The 19533-nt window shown below is 50.1% G+C and overlaps 1 protein-coding gene across 1 annotated transcript in view; it reads left to right on the top strand.

Moving 5' to 3' along the window:
* The window catches only part of LOC118217270 (tumor necrosis factor receptor superfamily member 16-like), a 36417-nt gene that overhangs the window by 14436 nt on the left and 2448 nt on the right, over positions 1-19533 (top strand). Inside the window, exons 3-5 of the mRNA XM_035399134.1 lie at positions 49-411; positions 12119-12344; positions 14863-15059. Of these exons, the coding sequence (XP_035255025.1) occupies positions 49-411; positions 12119-12344; positions 14863-15059 (786 nt within the window). The remainder of the gene's footprint in view (positions 1-48; positions 412-12118; positions 12345-14862; positions 15060-19533) is intronic.

Consider the following 19533-nt stretch of genomic DNA (forward strand, 5'->3'; position numbering starts at 1 on the left):
TCCAGATACCTGTATTTGAAACTGTGCCCCACCCCCTTCCCCCCGCAGGCGAGACGTTCTCCGAGAACTACAGCCACACGGAGGTGTGCCAGCCCTGCACGCAGTGCACGGGCCTCTTCCGCATGCTGACGCCCTGCACGGACTCCAACGACGCCGTGTGTGTGTGCGACTACGGCTACTACCTGAGCAGCCTGACGGGGCACTGCCGGGCCTGCACGGCCTGCCCGCTGGGCCACGGGGTGGTGGAGGGCTGCGCCGGGGAGCACGACACCGTCTGCGACGAGTGCCTGGACGACACCTACTCGGACCAGGAGAGCTCGCTCGACCCCTGCCTGCCCTGCAGCATCTGCGAGGAGGGCGTGGAGCTGGAGATGCGGCCCTGCTCGCCCATCAACGACGCCATCTGCCGCGGTGAGGGCCTTACGCCGATTTCCACACGTGCCCGAAACCGAACAACAGTTTTCGAATGGCCCGAGGCCGCTTGGTAGCATACGGCAGAGATGACACAGAAATACATACTGTAGAGCTTACACAACAAACATGACACAACAACCGTCATGACCTGCCATTACAGTGTATTACAGCGCATAGCAAATGTCATTATTCTGTCATAATGTCATTAAAAAAATAAAATGTAACTAGACAGGTTCAAAATAACCTGCACAAAATGATCACTGCAGGCATTATGACAGTGTTAGATCAGTCACAAGATATAAAGATATAGCGTGTTGTCTGGCCTGGTTATGACAGATGCTGTGCTATGGTTATGACAGCATTATGTAAACTTTATGGCATACATTCTGAGCACTGCACAGAGAGCATTGCATAGGGGATATGAAGGGGAGAGGTCAAAAAGACTTCTCTGATGTAAGTATAAAAAATTCAATAATACTGAACTTTCTCTGTGTGCAACCAGTCCCTTAGGGGACCAGGTTTTCCACTGCCGAATAGCCATCCTCCCCAATCAGAGGGTGATGCTCACAAAATCACCAATTTCATGACACGTGTCTGAACACCTACGGAGACAATTTGCAGAAAGTATTTGCCTGGTGCAATAACAGCTTATGCGCTGGAGTGGCAGGTTGCGTGTTTGTATCCGAGCCACAGCCAGTTCCCACTCATAAGTGTGGCCCAATCAGATTCGTTAGTCTTTCTGAAATCTGGTAGAAATGCGGGCCCTGGAAAATCGCTATGTTGTCACAGCAGGCCTGCTTCCTGACCAATATTGACAGCCATGTGAGCCAATAGAAAATCAGTTTAGAGGGGACAGAGTTTGGATTAGCGAATTTGAATAACTATGGCGCTTTCAGGAAGAAGAGTGATCTTTAAACCGTATGAGAGAGGAGCGCTGTGCTTGTCATGGAGCTCATGTTTCTCACCGTCTTTGTGCACCTGATCTGAAAAGCTCATACAGTAATTCTAGCAATTCCACCTGAAGTGCTAGCCCTCAGCGACTGAGTCCAGCTAAAGCCCTAAGCCTTGGTACAGTAGTGGTGCTTAGCTAACGTGCTAGCCCTTGATGCAGTAACAGAGTCCAGCTAAATCCCTAAGCCTTGGTACAGTAACGGAGCTTAGCTAACGTGCTAGCCCTCAATGCAGCAACTGAGCCCAGCTAAAGCGCTAACCTTGGTGCAGTAACTGAGGTCTGCTAAAGTTCTAGCCTTTGGTGCAGTAACTGAGCCCAGCTGAAGTGCTAACCTTGGTGCAGTAACTGAGGTCTGCTAAAGTTCTAGCCTTTGGTGCAGTAACTGAGCCCAGCTGAAGTGCTAGTCCTTGGTGCTGGGGCTGGAGAGACACACACCACAGACTGAGGTCGAATCCTGACCATGTGTGTGCTAACATTGCTACCTGTACCCAGGAGTCCCACGGGGCATTGCACAATTCGCCACAGCACAGCCGAGGTAGAGACAGGTTCTCCCTTCCACGGAAGAGTGGCCCTTCTGCCCGACTGGGGTGCCTGAAGACTGCCTGTGGCAGCAGTGGGAACGGCTGCGCAGCACAACCAGCTGAAGCAGCGGCTAACGAGCTGGGCAAGGAACCTGAAAAAAATGTTTAAAAAAAGAGGAGCGTTAACCACTGTGGCAGAGGTTAATGGCTGGCGTCTAGCAGCAGTTCGACGGGAGTTTGGAATATCTTCATGTTCCTGCCACTTACTCAGCGAACCACATTTTTTTATCAGCATGAGTTCGGTTAAGAGAATTTATAGAGGCTCTATACATAGTGCTGATGTCAGACAGTTCCAGACAGTAGGTGGAATGGAAGGTGAGGGAGGGGCCCCTGCCAGTTCCATAATTGCAGGTAGGTCTGCACTGCACAGATGGCCTGAAATAGATAAGTTGCAGTAGAATGAGTCAGCACCTGTCCCTAACTGGATTTGAGGCTCAAACTCAAAAGAACCAAAAATCCACGAGCTTTGGAGCTTTCGGAAATCGTGACTTGGGTTGACAAGAAATACACCGAAATATCTTCTAGATTCTTCTGAAGAATGTTGACTCGTCTGTGTGAATTCTATCTCGATGGAGCCGAGCGGTCGGTAATAAGACCCGCCGATATTCACCGTGTAAGTGCCAGATTAGCCAGCCATCTGGGCGTTTGTGAGTAAAAACTCCCAAAACCACGAATGCAAGACTGCCTAGATGTAGAAATAGTGTTTTAATGAATAACAGACCTCATGCAGCTCAGGACTTGTCTATATCCAGAGAGTGTTTTATTTGTGAAAGGGACAGATTTACATCACAAGTGATTAACTTAACACAGGGTCAGAGGTCAAGGGGCATCAAGGGGCAGGATGTTGAATGGCTGCGTAAAATGCAGTTCCAAGTGAAATTTCTGTAAAACTCAGATTGGAGAGTCTCCAAGTTTCTCACGTTTCCTGTGCGAACTTAAAAACCGACCTCCTCCTCCTCCTCCAGGCCTTGGACATCAAAAAGACAGTTCCACATTTACACACACCGGTGGGGGGAGGGGTGCACTCGATAATTAAAAACACAGGAAGTCCTTTTTCAAAGCAGTTAACGGGGTGTGAAATCTGCATGTAATCTGTTTAGAGGGTGGTTTTTCGGGGATGGCCAGTTTGAAGGGGCGGGGTGGTCTTGGGGGACGGGTGTAAAGAGATGGCGGCTGGCGTAAGCGCACCCCAACTTTAAGTAGGGCGCCGAATCCTTTGGTTCGGTTCATCTGATGCGTCGTTCCAAGGGACACCTCTCTAGACATGCACATGGTTTCCAGGAACGGCCCAAACTCTGGCCATAGGAGAGCGCTTACTTGGACAGATGGGAGGCATAAATTGGTCGTCTTTTGTGGATGTGAGATTTCTTGTCTTTGGCACTCGTTCCAGAGGACCATATTGAGGAAAAGGGAAAGCTGGCCACGATACAAATGACTTGCTGTCCCACGCATCCCTTGATTCTTTGTTTTCTCGTGCTCTTCGTGGCAAATCTGGCTCTGTTCACTCCTGAATGTGAGAGAGAGAGTCTGTATAGAGAGACAGTGAGAGGACTTGAGCTGGTAGGAGAGGCACACATATCTCCACGTAACACAGCAGGAGCAGAAGTTTGCCTGGATGGAAATGTTGTTTAAACCACTTTAAACAACATTTCCATCCAGGCAAACTTCTGCTCCTGCTGCATCAGTTGAAATATATATTTCAGATACATTCTGAGTACTGCCTATCCCTTTTCCCACTGACCTTGAAGAAAATGGATACCTGTGAGTCAACTCACTGACAGGAATAATACTGGATTGATAACCCTTTGGCCTCCTGAGGAACATTAAGGGTGTTAGGCTGGGTTTAGACACAGATGGACATAGAGGTTCATGCTCACGTGTTGCGGCTGCTGCAGAAGTGAGTTGGGGAGCGCAGTTAAGACACTTCTTTTACCAGGTGAGACGTGCCAACGACGGTATTGTGTAAGCGCGCAGCTGTATTTGGTATGGAGCTACAAAAAAAAAAAAAAAAACCCATCGGCCAGAATTACAAGTGTCTCTCAGATTCCCTCAAGAGAGGACCCGACTGCTCGATCAATACTGTGCGCCTGAGCCAATCCCAGGCTTACAAGAAGAGTTGATTGCTTTTTAGCGAGCGACCACATAAAACCGCCAAGACTTGTTGAGAGTCGAGACTATTCTGTCTACAAGAGTCCGCACAAAGTTGCCTCCTGCCGTTTCATAGATGGCAGCCTTTGACCCCTCTGGAGCTTTCTTTTGTGTCCTCTCTCTAAAGCAATAGGAACCCCGGGATGGGCTGGTTGCCCAGGTAATAGGTGGGTTGGGCTTGGAGGGCAGGATGATGGGTGGGAAGTTACGGTTGTCGGGGGAGATGGGTGGTCCGTTTTTAATCACTCTGTGTTTGGTTGCTGGGAAAAGCACAGTCAGAAAAGTGCGTCCTCCCCACTCTCCAAGATAGAAGTCCTGGGAAATCTAAGCCGTTTTACCGCCCGTTGCGCCGAAGGGACTTCTCGGTTCTCTTGCGTGGCAGCCAGGTGTGACAGCATCGCTCTTAGCAACCATGATGTCACCCGATGACCGAGGATTCTCTGCCCGTAGGTCCCTCATGCTTAGCTCTGTCCCCCCACAACCCCCTCCCCCCCAGCTTTGTCAGCATATTCGCAGGCTGAGCTGTCCCGGCCTGCGTCGCCGCTGCACCCGCCATCTGCCCTCAGATCGCGTTACGGCTCGCGGGCCGGTCAGGCGGAACGCGCGCGGCCTTCTCCGCACGACAGGGCCTCCTCTGCGCGGCCTCCACCGGGCCTGGCGGCTGAGATAGCGGCCCCCGGAGCCGGGCGGGGGGGGGGGAGGAGTCATTAATACTTTAAAGCCCCGATATCCTCCCTTCACATTCGCCTCCATCAGTGCACGGCCCCGGAAAAGGGTTCGAGTCGTCGAGAAAATAAGTGTGGCGCTAACTCGGACGGCGAGGGTCTCCTGGCGGCGCATCCACAAGCGGAGTGGTGTGGCTTCAGGTGCTGATAAAGTATTGATAAGACTATGCTGCTCTGTGCATAGGTTTCCTGCTTCTCCTCTGAGCAGGGAAAGGGAAAATATAAAGATAGGATGAAGGAAAGAAAGGAACAGGGGAGGGAGAGAGAGACACGTGTATACATTATATGTACTTTTTACTTGTTTATTACTTGATGGTACATCGTTTCGTAGTTAAATAATTCTTTAGCTTTGCAAAGTCTTGGCAATATACTCAAATATACCCTGCCAGTAAAGCATTCTTAAATTGAAATTTTGAAATTGAGAGAGAGAGAGTGAAAGAGAGGATGTGGAGGGGACATTGTGTGAGAGAGAGGGGGAGAGAAAGTGTGGAGGAGTGCAGGATCGATAAAAGCGATGGGGTTTCTCCGGAGCCTGTTTAGGATTCTCGGGGTGACCTCTGTGAGCAGCGATCACATTCTGCCGCAGAGCGCGCTGGCTCAGGCAGAGCCCCACTTACACACGCACCCCTGCACCCCTCCCCCTCTCCCCCCACTCCCTCCTCTGGCCCTCTCCCCGTCCCCTCTTCTCCCTCAGCTCACTCTTCCCCCTTCTTTTTTCAGCCTCCCCAGTTTATCCACTACAATGCTGCAGCTGCTGTAGTGCTCACTGTTAACCCTGCAACTGCTGCACCTCTCACTGTCACCACTGCAACTGCTGCATCTCTCACTGTCACCACTGCAACTGCTGCACCTCTCACTGTCACCACTGCAACTGTTGCATCTCTCACTGTTAACCCTGCAACTGCTGCATCTCTAACTGTCACCACTGCAACTGCTGCATCTCTATCACCACTGCAACTGCTGCATCTCTCACTGTCACCACTGCAACTGCTGCATCTCTATCACCACTGCAACTGCTGCACCTCTCACTGTCACCACTGCAACTGCTGCATCTCTCACTGTCACCACTGCACCTGCTGCATCTCTATCACCACTGCAACTGTTGCATTTCTCACTGTCACCACTGCAACTGCTGCATTTCTCACTGTCACCACTGCATTTCTCACTGTCACCACTGCAACTGCTGCATCTCTCACTGTTACCACTGCAACTGCTGCATCTCTATCACCACTGCAACTGTTGCATTTCTCACTGTCACCACTGCACCTGCTGCATCTCTATCACCACTGCAACTGTTGCATTTCTCACTGTCCCCACTGCAACTGCTGCATTTCTCACTGTCACCACTGCACCTGCTGCATCTCTATCACCACTGCAACTGTTGCATTTCTCACTGTCACCACTGCAACTGCTGCATTTCTCACTGTCACCACTGCATTTCTCACTGTCACCACTTCAACTGCTGCATCTCTCACTGTTACCACTGCAACTGCTGCATGTCTCACAGTTACTACTGCATCTGCTGCATCTCTCACTGTCACCACTGCAACTGCTGCATCTCTCACTGTCACCACTGCAACTGCTGCACCTCTCACTGTTACCACGGCAACTGCTGCATCACTCACTGTCACCACTGCAACTGCTGAATGTCTATGTGGTGGGATAGATTGCTTTTCTGGTGGCACAGAGAACCCATAGAAAACACAATCCATTTTACACGTGAGCTGCATCAGTTGAAATATATATTTCAGATACATTCTGAGTACTGCCTATCCCTTTTCCCACTGACCTTGAAGAAAATGGATACCTGTGAGTCAACTCACTGACAGGAAATATCACGAGCATACATCAACGGCTCGTGTGCAAAATGAGCCCACCACTGAAAATTAACTTTTTTTTTTTCCCCGAGTCAGCTTGTTACCCACTTTCCCTGGATACCTCTGACAGAGTGGCACATCAGTGTGCCGTGAGAGCTTTGTAATAGCTTGTGCATCATTACGATCCATTCAGACTGTGCTACGAGATGCTTATTACCTCTCACACACTGTGTGAGTGAATCAGAGGCGTTCTGTGTATTGGGTCTTCACAAGTCTCTGGGCTTTGCTTTGTAATGGTGATCATACTTCTGTGATCTCCGCAGATGGCCCAGAAGCAGATACACACACACAGAGGAGCTGATCTCGTACACTGTCCAGGACCAGGAACCAGCCAATAAGTATCATGCACAGACCGAAACTGTTCACACTGTTCACAGAAGGGAGTTAAGATACGGCGTTTCACTCTGTGGGGCTTTGTCGGCGTAGCGAGCGGATGGAAAATCGACAGCGCTTTTCCGGTTCGTTTTTTGGTGCCGGCGTCTCGTCTTCACAGGAGCCTGGGCTGTGCTGGTTTTAGGCGGAACCCGGGCCCTTAGCGAGCAGCTGGGCCGAGCGTATCCGCGGGCCAAAGCGGCGATAGTCTCCGCCCCCCTCCCTCCCTCCCTCCCTCCGTCCGTCCGTCCGTCCCGTGCCGTGCGGTTTATTTTTAACGAGCGCGTCGCAGCTGCTGGCCGCCAGCGACGGAGCGACCCGCGTGTCCGTCGAATTACCCCGGTGCCACGTCATACGTGGCTGGCGCTCGGTGCGCGAGGGAAAGCGATGACGAGCGCAGGGCGAGGCGGGCAGGGCCCCGGAGAGCAGGTGTGATGGATGTGACGGTCACGTCGAATCACCTGTATGGACTGATGGATTGAGCTGGCAGCAATGGTGTGAATTATGCTTTTAAGTCACAGTGGCCGATGTTCCCAAATGCGGGCCAGTACAATAATACACAGACAGGCAGGGAGACATGCATGCAGGCAGACAGACATACGGACAGCGAGACACACACACACACACAGACTGATAGACATACAGACACACACACACCGATAGACATACAGCCAGACACACACACACACATAGACCGACAGACATACAGACAGAGAGAGAGAGAGAGAGACAACCACACACACACACACAGACCGATAGACATACAGCCAGAGACACACACACAAGCACGCACAGGCGCACACACAGACCGACAGAGAGAGAGAGAGAGAGACACACACACACAGACAGACAGGTGGACGGACAGACAGACAGACAGACACACACAGACAGACATACTCTTAGTTTACGGAGTGCATGTGAATGTTCTGGCTGTGACGCTCCCACTGCAGTACAGTAGCAGATGCTGTACAGGTGCACGCGGTGGTTAGCGCCTGCTGCTCTCGCGCATGTCTTTCGTAAATGTAATTTGGCGCCGAGCACTGCGTTCACTCTCGCTGAGATGTATATAAATTGGGAGGGGCAGGCCTGCTCTGAAGGGGCCGGTTCTTAAAGTAAACATATCGCTATCTGCCCAATTTCATTTCGCCCCTCAAAGACCTGATGTGGCAGGACTCTTTGGGGGAAAGAACACATATCATCAAATAGAGGCTGACCAGACACAGACACACACACACACACACACACACACACACACACATTTGCGGTGTGCTCCCTCTGGTGTGAGGAGGAGCGGGGGTCTCATTGTGTGCTTAGAGCTTTTACTGCAGCATAATTACTGCTGCTAATCACAGCACTTTACAGCTACGCTTCCGTTCAGCCCCTCCCCCAGGAACACAGAGAGAGAGAGAGAGACAGAGAGAGCAAGATAGGGAGAGGGAGAGAGAGAGAGAGAGAGAGATGGGCAGAAAGCAGGGTGAAAAGTGGCAAATTGCAGTATCGAGGAATCGGGGGAAACAGCGAGAGATGACGACATTAAAGGCTAAAAAAGGGGAGTGGCAAAAAGGGAGAGCGATGCGAGGGAGAGATGGGTGTAAAGTGAGCTGAACAGGAGAGAGTGTCATTGAGGAAGAGACTGGGCCTCTTCAGTGCAGCCTGTCTGGTATTAGCTTACACACCCCCCCCCACGACCCCCCTCCGACCCCCCAGGCAACTGAAGCTCTGAATTAGCAGAGAGCAGGGGTAGGGGGGTTGGTTTTCCTCTCTCTACCCCTTTAAAAGTAACAATGAAAATGTCAGATGTAATCCTAAATTACTTTATGTACGTGGATTCTGTGCCAGGAGCTATTAGTCATTACACATGCGCACCTTACACCGTCCAATTGATGGCAGGGGGGTTTGTATACCGCCCGGTGCAGCTCTTGCATTTCTTTTGACTCTGAGGAAGACACATCGGTCTCCCCTGTTCATTATACGCGTCTTTTGTTCCGAGCTCTGCATGGTCCAGCTTTCCCTATTTCGGATTAGTTCCAGTGAAGCTGCCCGGGTAAGGATTCCTTTATTATAGTTTAAACTCACCACAAAAAAACCTCAACAGAAACAAGCCGCACTTTTCTACGCCCCTTGATTAACACTTACAACGAGCTTAACGAGCTCGGTTGGCAAGTACAGGATTTACTCAGCTCATCGTTTCAACACCATCGTTAATTAACCAAAGTTAAAACAAAAAAAAACAACAAAAAAGAAAACCCACTAATAAAACACCCTTTGGGAGACGGGTCATTGCATTTCCTTCAGTCATTAGACATCTGTGGGAACCCGCATTTTATTTTGGGCTTTTGTTGTTTCCTTTTAAAAGCATCAGGGTGCAATTAGCATCAAAAGTGACTTTGCGAAAGAATGCAGCTGACAAAAAAAAAGAAAAAAAAGGGGCGGGGTTTCAAAAGGCTCAGAGCCGTCCGTTACTGATGCTCCTCAGACAGGAAGCAGGTATTCGGGTTCCACAAAAGTGACGGCAATTATATTTTATTGGCCAGGCGATAAAGCGCTGGGTTATGGCGGTTAAAGTCTCAACCTCAAAAGTCGTGAAGTAGGCGATGGAGGACTACACCTGGAGTGCGCTAAGCTAAAACGCCAGCTCCGCGCTACGGAGGCTTTCTTCTACTTTCTGGGCTTTCATTCATAAAAGAGTATGTGCACTGATCTAGGATCAGTTTGGCCTGATCAATATCCTAACCTTATCCATAATGAGCTACATTACAGGCATTTAGCAGATGCTCTCATCCAGAGCGACTTACACAACTTTTTACACAGCATTTACATTGCATCCATTCATACAGCTGGATGTATACTGAAGCAATGCAGGTTAAGTACCTTGCTCAAGGGTGCAACGGCAGTGTCCTACCCAGGAAGATTTTTCGGTTACAAGTCCACTTCCTTACCCACTGTGCTACACGGCCGCCCGATCACTAAAACTGATCCTGGATCAGTATACCCATCTTTTCCTCAATGCCTTATAACTACAGGCGCTGGTCTCTGGTCTCCCTCATTGTGGACAGTGAGAAAGGAACATCAGTAGATCAGAACTGCAGTGATACCGTTACTGTAGCAGGACTGCTCAGTGCGCTGGTCCTGGAGGTCAGAAGGGACGCGCAGGGTCTCCGGTTGCATTAAAAGCGCGTTAAAGACGCAGTGCAGCCGCTCAGTACGAAACCCAGGTAGGCGTTCCAGCAGGACTCGTATTGTGAAAGTTCACGTATCCCTCCTCGCGGTCATGCAGGCCACGCCCCTGCGTAACGAAAGCGGAGAATCCGCTTCGCCCCCCGCCCGCAAAACTCGGGGGCGCTTTCGTTCCCCGTTTCCTTTGTGATGCCCCCCCGCCCATTCGCGCATGCCGTTCAGCAAAATCTGGCATCCCTCAAACTCTGGAGCTCGACCCCACAGTAAAGGAGTACTTCCCTGTCATCGCCGAAGAAACGGCCATGGAATTAATAAGACCTAATGGGTCCCAGCACCGCGGAGGATTACACCAGAGCCATTTCAAAGTTTTAAAGAGTTCGGGGATGTTTAGGGGGAATTGGCAGCGACTGCATTTTGCATTAAAACCATCCAGGGGTAAAAAAAAAAAAATGCAGACAGACTTGCAAAGAAATGCCAAATGTACGCTAAAAGTAATGCTAAGGGTAGTTGTTTCTCTGACTGCCTGACCCAACCCAACTCATTTCATTTACACAGGATGTCGTGGCACTAAACCCACAGTGGCTGCACCAGACCTCCCTCTCTACGGTGAAATTTAAAAGTGTTTTTAAGGGTTTCAATGTGAGCCAGCTCAGTTTTTTCTTGAGAAGTGTTTCCGATATCCTAGCTAACGATTAGCTGTAGGGGGCTGCTGGGTGGCTCATCCTGTTACGGTATTGTTCTAATGCACGTGGTCTGGCATCAAATCCGGACTGCGCCAGCGCCGACTGACCAGCAGCCCCACCAGGTGGCACACATCTGGCTCCACCGCCACCCGGGGAAGGGGCTGGGGCGTTGCCAGTGTGCTGGATAAACAGCACCTCATTGCGCGCCGGTTGTTGCAGTTGTCAGAGATCTCTGCCGATACCCCTTGACGGAGAGCAGGATGACATTAGCATTCGGGCTAATCTATTTAACTTCCTGTCTTCTGGGGCTTTCGGAGAATGCAAACATTTTGCTAAAAACGTAGTCTTTTGTGATTCATTATATTATGATATTATGGTCATATAAGTCACATTTTCAATAATATAATAATAATGATACGTGTAAGCAGACATTTTCTTAAATAAACATGTAAGGTTTCCTATTGTAAAAATAGCCCTCTGTGCTGTTGGATACCCTGTCCCTGAGGATTGGTGGACTGCACTGAGCTCCTGAGCATTTCTGTGTTATTTAGATTCAGGGGAAACGCGGCAGTTAAATCGCAGTTAAATCTAGCGATGGCGGCTCTGCCCTTTAAGGAAAGGGGTTTCCTGGTCTTTGTCGAAGGGGTGGTGGAACGCTCCCCGCCTCCTCCCTGTGCAGCGTTTAGCCGTGGCGGGTTGCGCGTGGATGATGTCATCATGCTGTCGCCGATGGCTGTACGCTCACAGCGGCGTTCTTCGTTCCTGGGCCTGGTGGGCCGCAGGGTCGGCTGGTTTCTGTTCTCGCCATGATCTCAACAATCAACTCAGACCCAAGAAACCAGGTGAGCTGAGTTGACTGTGCAACAACTGCTTTGATTGATCAATTAAGTGCAGAGTAACAACAGAATCCAGCAGACCCTGCAGCTCTCCAGGACCAGGAATGAAGATCATTGGCCTACAGTTTAACCTGAGCGTTGCGCCTATTGAGATGAGGGGAACTGAATACCTTCCAGTTCACTTTCATTTCGGTCTCACCTGAGGCAAAGTTCACGCACTCGTGGGTACGGCCCTTGCGGGAGATATTTCATAACTATCTGTGTAATGTACCAGCACTAGTACTGCATTGCCCCGTTTGACAGTTTGCAAAACCTAACCTGTTTACCCTTCCCGCTCTTCCTTTTGTCTTCAGACCCAACCCTTCCTTCAGCCTCCCCTTCTCCCTCCGACTCCCCGTTCCCCTTCACGGAAGGTTCCAGGCCCGAGTTCGCCCACAGCCCCGCCCCTACGGAGAGCGGCACCACGGCCAGCTCCACCAAGGTGCTCACCCACGGCTTCAACGAGAACCTCATCCCCATCTACTGCTCCATCCTGGCCGCCGTGGTGGTGGGGCTGCTGGCCTACATCATTTTTAAGAGGTGAGGCTGCCTTTGGGAAACTGGGGATTATGGGAGGTGAGACTCTCTGTTGAAAACAGGGCATTGTGGGATGTGAGTCTCTCTGTGGAAAACAGGGCATTGTGGGAGGTGAGACTCTCTGTTTAAAAAGGGGATTATGGGAGGGAGGCTCTCTGTGGAAAACAGGGCATTATGGGAGGTGAGGCTCTCTGTAGAAAAAGAGGCTTATGGGAGATGAGGCTCTCTGGAAAAAAGGGCATTATGGGAGGGAGGCTCTCTGTGGAAAACAGGGCATTATGGGAGTTGAGGCTCTCTGTAGAAAAAGAGGCTTATGGGAGGTGAGGCTCTCTGGAAAAAAGGGCATTATGGGAGGGAGGCTCTCTGTGGAAAACAGGGCATTATGGGAGTTGAGGCTCTCTGTAGAAAAAGAGGCTTATGGGAGGTGAGGCTCTCTGGAAAAAAGGGCATTATGGGAGGGAGGCTCTCTGTGGAAAACAGGGCATTATGGGAGTTGAGGCTCTCTGTGGGAAACTGGGGACTATGGGAGGTGAGGCTCCTTGTGGAAAACTGGGAATTATGGGAGGTATGGCTCTTTGTGGAAAAGGGGGATTATGGGAGGTGAGGCTCTTTGTAGAAAAAGTTGATTAAGAGGTGAGGCTTTCAGTATAATAAGGGGATTATGGGAACACTGGATCAGGTGATCCACAGGTGAGACATGATGGGTGGAGCTGCCATATACAGATCACAGTAAGCTAATTCTCCAGCGACATGTGGACATCAGGGAACCAGTGATAACACAGGCCTGTACGTTTATGGGGCTGATAGACCCTCTCTCTCCTCTTGTCATTAGACATTGTGTCATGATAATGCAGGAGAATGAGGTAGTGTGGTGACCGTGAATTAGCACAAACATGGGGTGTGAGTGTTGAACTTGGCAGAATCCATCAATTACAAGAGCTCTGAGTAAACCCTGCATCCCGGCAACTCCTGAGCATTTGCAGCCTGCCTGTGGCCCTGAACGCCAAACTGAACACAGCTCTCTGTCCACTCATCTCACACTCACCCAGTCACCAAAAAGATATCAAAAAAAGAAATTCATAAACAAACCCAGCTCTGCTGAGATAGCGACGTAGCCTCTGGCGAGAGTAGCACCAGGTCTGGGTGCTGATGGGTACGGAGGGTATGAAATATTTAAGCCAGCAGTCGGGAGGTCTGACATTGACCCACTTTCACCCCACAGGCAGGGTGGCTGCTGGAACAGCATTGGAAAATGCATTAGCCAGAAGACATCTTTCATTGATCTAAAAAAATGACATTTGAAATTCCATTTTATGTTTTTTTTTGTGTGTGGAACAAACAGTAGCAATGTCAAAGCACACAGCCTGGCAGTGATCTCATTGCCAGCTCTGGCCCTACATGCTGAAGAGAGTGCCCCTCTGGAGATCTGGCACCATGTCACTTTAGTGCAATTTCTCCAACCTGTTCAGTGGGTGAATGGTCAGGTAGCAGCAGACCTGTCAGTAAAGAGGCCATTATGGCTCCTACAGTGAGCAGATCAGTGGGGGAGGTGTCTGTAAGGAGACAATGCACTACATGGAAATCAGGGGCCATTATGGCCCCTCCAGTGAACATGGCATTGTGAGTGTGTCAGTAAGGAGGCCGTTACTGCTCCTACAGTGATCAGGTCGGGGGGCTGTGTCAGTAAGAAGGCTGTGTACTGCATGGGAATCTGAGGCCATTATGGCTCCAACAGTGAACATGACAGTTGGGGTGTGTCAGTAGGAAGGCTATGCAGTGTATAGGAATCAGAGGCCATTATGGCTCCCACAGTGAAAATGGCAGTTGGGGTGTGTCAGTAGGAAGGCTGTGCACTGCATGGGACTCAGAGGCCATTATGGCTCCCACAGTGAAAATGACAGCTGGGGTGTGTCAGTAGGAAGACTGACCACTGCATAGGAATCAGAGGACATAATCCACTGCATTACTGTCAGCAGACGGACTCTTATCCAAAGTGACTGGCCGTGTAAGAGAACATAAGTGCATCCACCTGAGCTATATGAGCGACAGTTCCAGACCTGGCTAACGGCATTCCCAGTGAGTTCCTGTGTAACATCCATTCGCATTAATGCAGATTAGCCATGCTAACTAAGTACCAAAATATAACTCCCGAATACATACAAAGTGCAGCCATGAAAAACATAAAACCATAAAAATACCATAATCACTGGAATGAATATATTAAATATGAATGTTATATGAATGCTAGGGGGTGGGGATGAGAGGGAAGCCAAGTGGTTCTTTTCAGTTTGCCCTGAAAGATGCATTCATTGTTTGTGTACTGCTGAGCAGGGTACCTTATGAACAGTAAACAGCAGTAACTGTCTAAAAGACAGCTATGCAGGTCTTTATCATGAAATGAAAATGTCTCCACTGTGAATGAGAAATGTTGGATATGCTCGTGTTGCTGGATTCCTATTTTTGGTGACAGGGGACATTACACAGTCACTGATTCCTCTTCCTGCTCGTTTGCGCGGCGCAGGTGGAACAGCTGCAAGCAGAACAAGCAGGCTGCCAACAACCGCACGGTGAACCAGACGCCGTCGCCCGAAGGGGAGAAGCTGCACAGCGACAGCGGCATCTCCGTGGACAGCCAGAGCCTGCAGGAGCAGCAGCAACAGCAGCAGCAGCAGCAGCAGCAGGGCCAGCAGACACAGGCGCAGGCTCCTGCGCAGACAGGTGAGCGCCCGGCGACCAATCTGGGTGTCTGAACCGGCAGCCAATCTCACGCCTGGTCTCTGAACCGACAGCCAATCTCACGCCAGGTCTCTGAAGCGACAACCAATCTCACGCTAGGTCTCTGAAGCGACAGCCAATCTCACGCCAGGTCTCTGAAGCGACAGCCAATCTCACGCCGGGTCTCGACACGGCTGCTGTCGGCTGAACTGGCAGCAAATTGTGCACAAGCTCTCTGAACCGGCAGCCAATTGCATGCCCGCTCTCTGAACCGGCAGCCAATCACACGTCCTCTCTCTAAAATGGCAACCAATCATCTGCAGTTTTTGAACCAGCAACCAATCAAATACCCACACTCTGATCAATCAATCACACCTTTGTTTTCTGAAACAGCAGCCAATAATGTACCTGCTGTCTGAACCAGCAGCCTGTTATTACATCACACAATAGCACACCTGTTCTCTGAACCTTTAACCAACCAAACACACGTTCTCTGAATCAGCACCCTATGACTCAGAGTCTCTGATTACGCAACCAATCACACAACCCCTCCCAGCCAACCACCGAACACAGGCTCTGTAGTAACCAATTACACAGCCACTCTAAACCATTCGCATGGCCACACTCTGTAGTGCACTATGTAGAGTGCCCTCTGAAGAGTACTCAAGAGTTGACAAAGGCAAAAGACTAGCAGCCAAAACAAATCTCACAATGAACAAGAACCGGAAGGATTCTGGGAAACGGACGTCGAACAAGGGCAGCCTTCTTTCGTGGCAGGATAGCGACTGCTCAAAGAGCAGGCAAGTGAAGTGCTCCCGTGCTATACAGCCTCTCAGAGCGGACCCCCCCCCCCCCCCCCCGAACGCACAACGACCCATTCCTCAGGCGCCCTGAAAGAAACACTTTCGAAACGCAGCGTGGAGCACGTCCCCCAGAGCAGGGGAATCGCAGCCGCTCAAGGGCTTTATACGGGTCCCTGTGGAAGGCGTGCTTTCCTGTGCGCTCATGCATTTCTAAAGGCTTATGCCTTATGGGGGTGTTGGGAGGGGGGGGGGGCTTCTGTCAAAAACAAGACCACATTCTGCCAGAAAAAAGATCAATGATATGACAGACTTATTATGAGAATAATGGGCCAGAAAAACAGAGCTAGCTGAAGGGAATATGAAGTATCTTTAGTGAATGAAGCACAAGGGTTCCCCAGACCAGCTCTTCTGGGTCCACCAGCGACAGCGCGAGAGCCGTTAATGGATCTGAGATTTGGCTAAAGCAGTCATTTGTGAGACAGGCATCAAAAACGGCTCCGGACGAGAGAGGGGAAAACAAAAATGACATCTGCTCACAAGCTGCCGAGCGTTAACATCCATCCCGGCCCCGTCCCCCCGATCTGTGAAGGCGCGGGGATGCAGATGTTCTCCCGGGTGTCTGAGGGGAATGAATCGCCACAGGATGTTTGCTCCACACGCGGAGAGACGGATCCCCAGCGCTCCGCGTGTCCAGCCCCCCCGTCGCCGTCTATCACATTCTCAGCTGGCGGCAGGCTACGGCTGCTACGGAGGCTCGCTAACGACATAGCGCAAAAAGTGCTACGGGCTAACGGGCTAACAGGCGAACGAGGGATAAGAGTCGTGGCTTCTAATCGCTTTGGCTGCGCGACTGGTTGAGAGACGGATCCCAGCGCTCTGCGTGTCCACACCCCCTCCCCTCTCATCGCCGTCTATCACATTCTCAGCTGGCGGCAGTATCGCTGTTATGAAGGCTCGCTAACAACGTAGCATAAACAGTAATACAGCTAACGGGCTAACAGGCGGACAAGGGATAAGAGTTGTAATTGTACTCGCTGTGGCTGCGCGACTGGTCCGCGTAGCACGGCGCTCGGCTGAAATGTTTTGCGGTTCGTTCGCCGCGGAGGTTCCCTCGTCCCCGGGCCCTCGGGGCCAGTTTCGGGAGGGGCTCGCCGGTTTTCCTTGCAGGCCTTCGTGCGATTGGCTTATTAGCAGGTGTGTGGTGATGAAGCGCAGGCCAAGCCGCCTCCCACTGCTGGCTGTGTAATTTAGTGGGGCTGCAGGTTTTTTAATAGGTGATAATTACATTTTAGAGCCATCTGCCACCACGGAAACCTGTAAGTACAGTAAAGCGCACATAAGGTACAGTCTGTCTCCGTTTTAATGTGCATGTGAAAATGTGCACGAGGTGCAATTATATTCTTCAAATCTCCATGGGTTTCATTGAGCAGGGCTTTACTTTACAAAGAGAGAGGAGGTACGGCCATCTTGGCTCACAGCGCGAGGCTTAAAACCGCTCAATAAAAATTTAAACGCCAAACAAGAGGCCGCAAATCCCCCGTTCTTCCGCCGACGGCCTGAAAAGGATTTCAGAGCGAGCCGCAGCCCGGTTTCCCATAGGCCCCGGAGTAGGATCAGCGAACGTTCCGGCATCCTGCCGCGCCCCCCCCCCCCTCCCCCCCTCCCCCCTCCCCCCCCGCAAACCCCCCTCTGTGCACCGCCTTTACACCCACAAAGGTATTTAAATTTTAAAGAGAGAGCAAAGCGAGAGAGAAAATCCTCTCGCCCGTCTGCTCTCTCATCTGATCCTGTTCCGACGTGAGTTCTGAGCGTAATTTAGGTTAACCGTCAGTCGGAGTCGCCCGGGGGGGGGGGGTTGGGCGGGGCCGAGGACTGCGCCGTTGAGAGGGGCCTCAAACCCTGATCCTCGTGACCGCACGGGAAGAGGAAGTGAACGCGCCTCGAGTTCTGCGGTAAGGCCTGCATTAAGCGCTCAGGCTGTCGAGCGGTCGACCGACCCAGGGGCGGTCGCGTTAAAAGCGATGCCCTCTCCGCACTCTCTCTCTCTCCGGTCCTGGCCTTGAGAATGGCTGAAGACCGACCAATGGGGAGAGACTTCCACGCACGCCCCGCTGACACGGGGAACAGTTCGGAGCACGCCCTGCAGAACCAGTTCTACGCGGGCCGGCGTGCGACTGTTCGTTGCTCGTGGTGCTTGACGCCCCCAACAGCTGATCCAGAATGAGGCTGCCCAGGCTTAACCCCAGACTCTAAAATACTGAAATGATCCAAAATATTACAGCACAGCCATACCTGCAGTGCAATCAGCCCCAGGTTAAAAAAGTGGTTTACAAGCTTGTTCGGAATTGTTTATTCGACGACTGCAAGAAATCCCACATTTTACGCTGACTCACCTAGAGCGAGTGTAAGCTTGTCCAAAAGGTTTCTCACGACAACTGTCCAAATTCTGAAGATGGCTTCATAACAAGTGTCATTATCAATTACATATTTCATATATGACACTGATAAGGCATGTACATATCCCCAATACACACACACAAGCTTAAAAAAATATGTAGCGAAATGAATGAGGGACAGGATTTTTTATCATGCCAGACATTATGTCACTGGCCTTTAAAAGTAGGCAGGAGGATAGGTTAACAGAAGATAGGAAATCTGGCCTCCAACTGCCATGGTTATGTAAGGATGTTTATATTCTCTTGACAATCTTGGAAAGGTTTAGAAAGATTGAAGTTATGAGGGTATTTAAAGACCCAGATATGTTTGGAGTATTTTGTTCAGTCAGTGCCAAACCTCATCTCATTCTCGTGGACATCTTAATAACTTCCTGTGGAAAACTGACAGATATGTGCAGCAAACAAAAGGACCTTGGGAAAAAAAATGGTTGTACATTTTTCCTGATCTCTGGGTTTGATTGGTTCGGACTTTTTACAGAGTCCCAGGGTGTTCATGTACATGTGTGCACATCTTTGAGTTCTGAAGTCAAGTTCAAAGTATTTTTGAAGTTGTGTACTTTTTTTTATCAGCCATCATTTAGAGGATGAGGGAAATGGGTGAAGATTATATAAAATAACTGCTGACTGTAAGAATCCAGGCATCACAAATCAAGCTAGCCATCGATAGTAGTCAGGTTTGGGTTTGGAGTTTATTAAGATTTGTTCCAATATGTGTTTTTGATTGGACTAAACCAGTTTACAGAGTGGTGCAGGGGAACACATCTGCTATTTCAATGGAAATGAAGGTGAATATTCTCCATTTAAAAATGGAAACGGTGATCGCTGCCTCTTCCTGGTACTCCAGGGTGCAGTGCTTCAGTTCCAGGTATGAATGACAGGATGATAATGATGACAGTTATGATGATGATGGTGGTGGTGATGATGCCTGTGCTCCCTCACCGTATTTGAAACTATGACATCGATTCCCTATAAGCAGGATAGACGGTAAACTAATTATGGGATAATTAGGTCACCTAATTATCAAATTACAATTTTATAATTATATTTAATTTACGATGAGTAGGAGTTTTTAAACACTCATTCTCATGATTGACAAAGAGCTGTATCTGTAGCCATGACAATTTCGACTAATGAGTATAATTTACTTTGTGCCATGTGATTACTAAATTATAGGACTAATTATGAGGCTGATAATGACTACATGTCCTGCTTCTTGCC

This window comes from Anguilla anguilla, chromosome 17 (assembly GCF_013347855.1).
Source record: "Anguilla anguilla isolate fAngAng1 chromosome 17, fAngAng1.pri, whole genome shotgun sequence".
Lineage (NCBI taxonomy): Eukaryota > Metazoa > Chordata > Actinopteri > Anguilliformes > Anguillidae > Anguilla > Anguilla anguilla.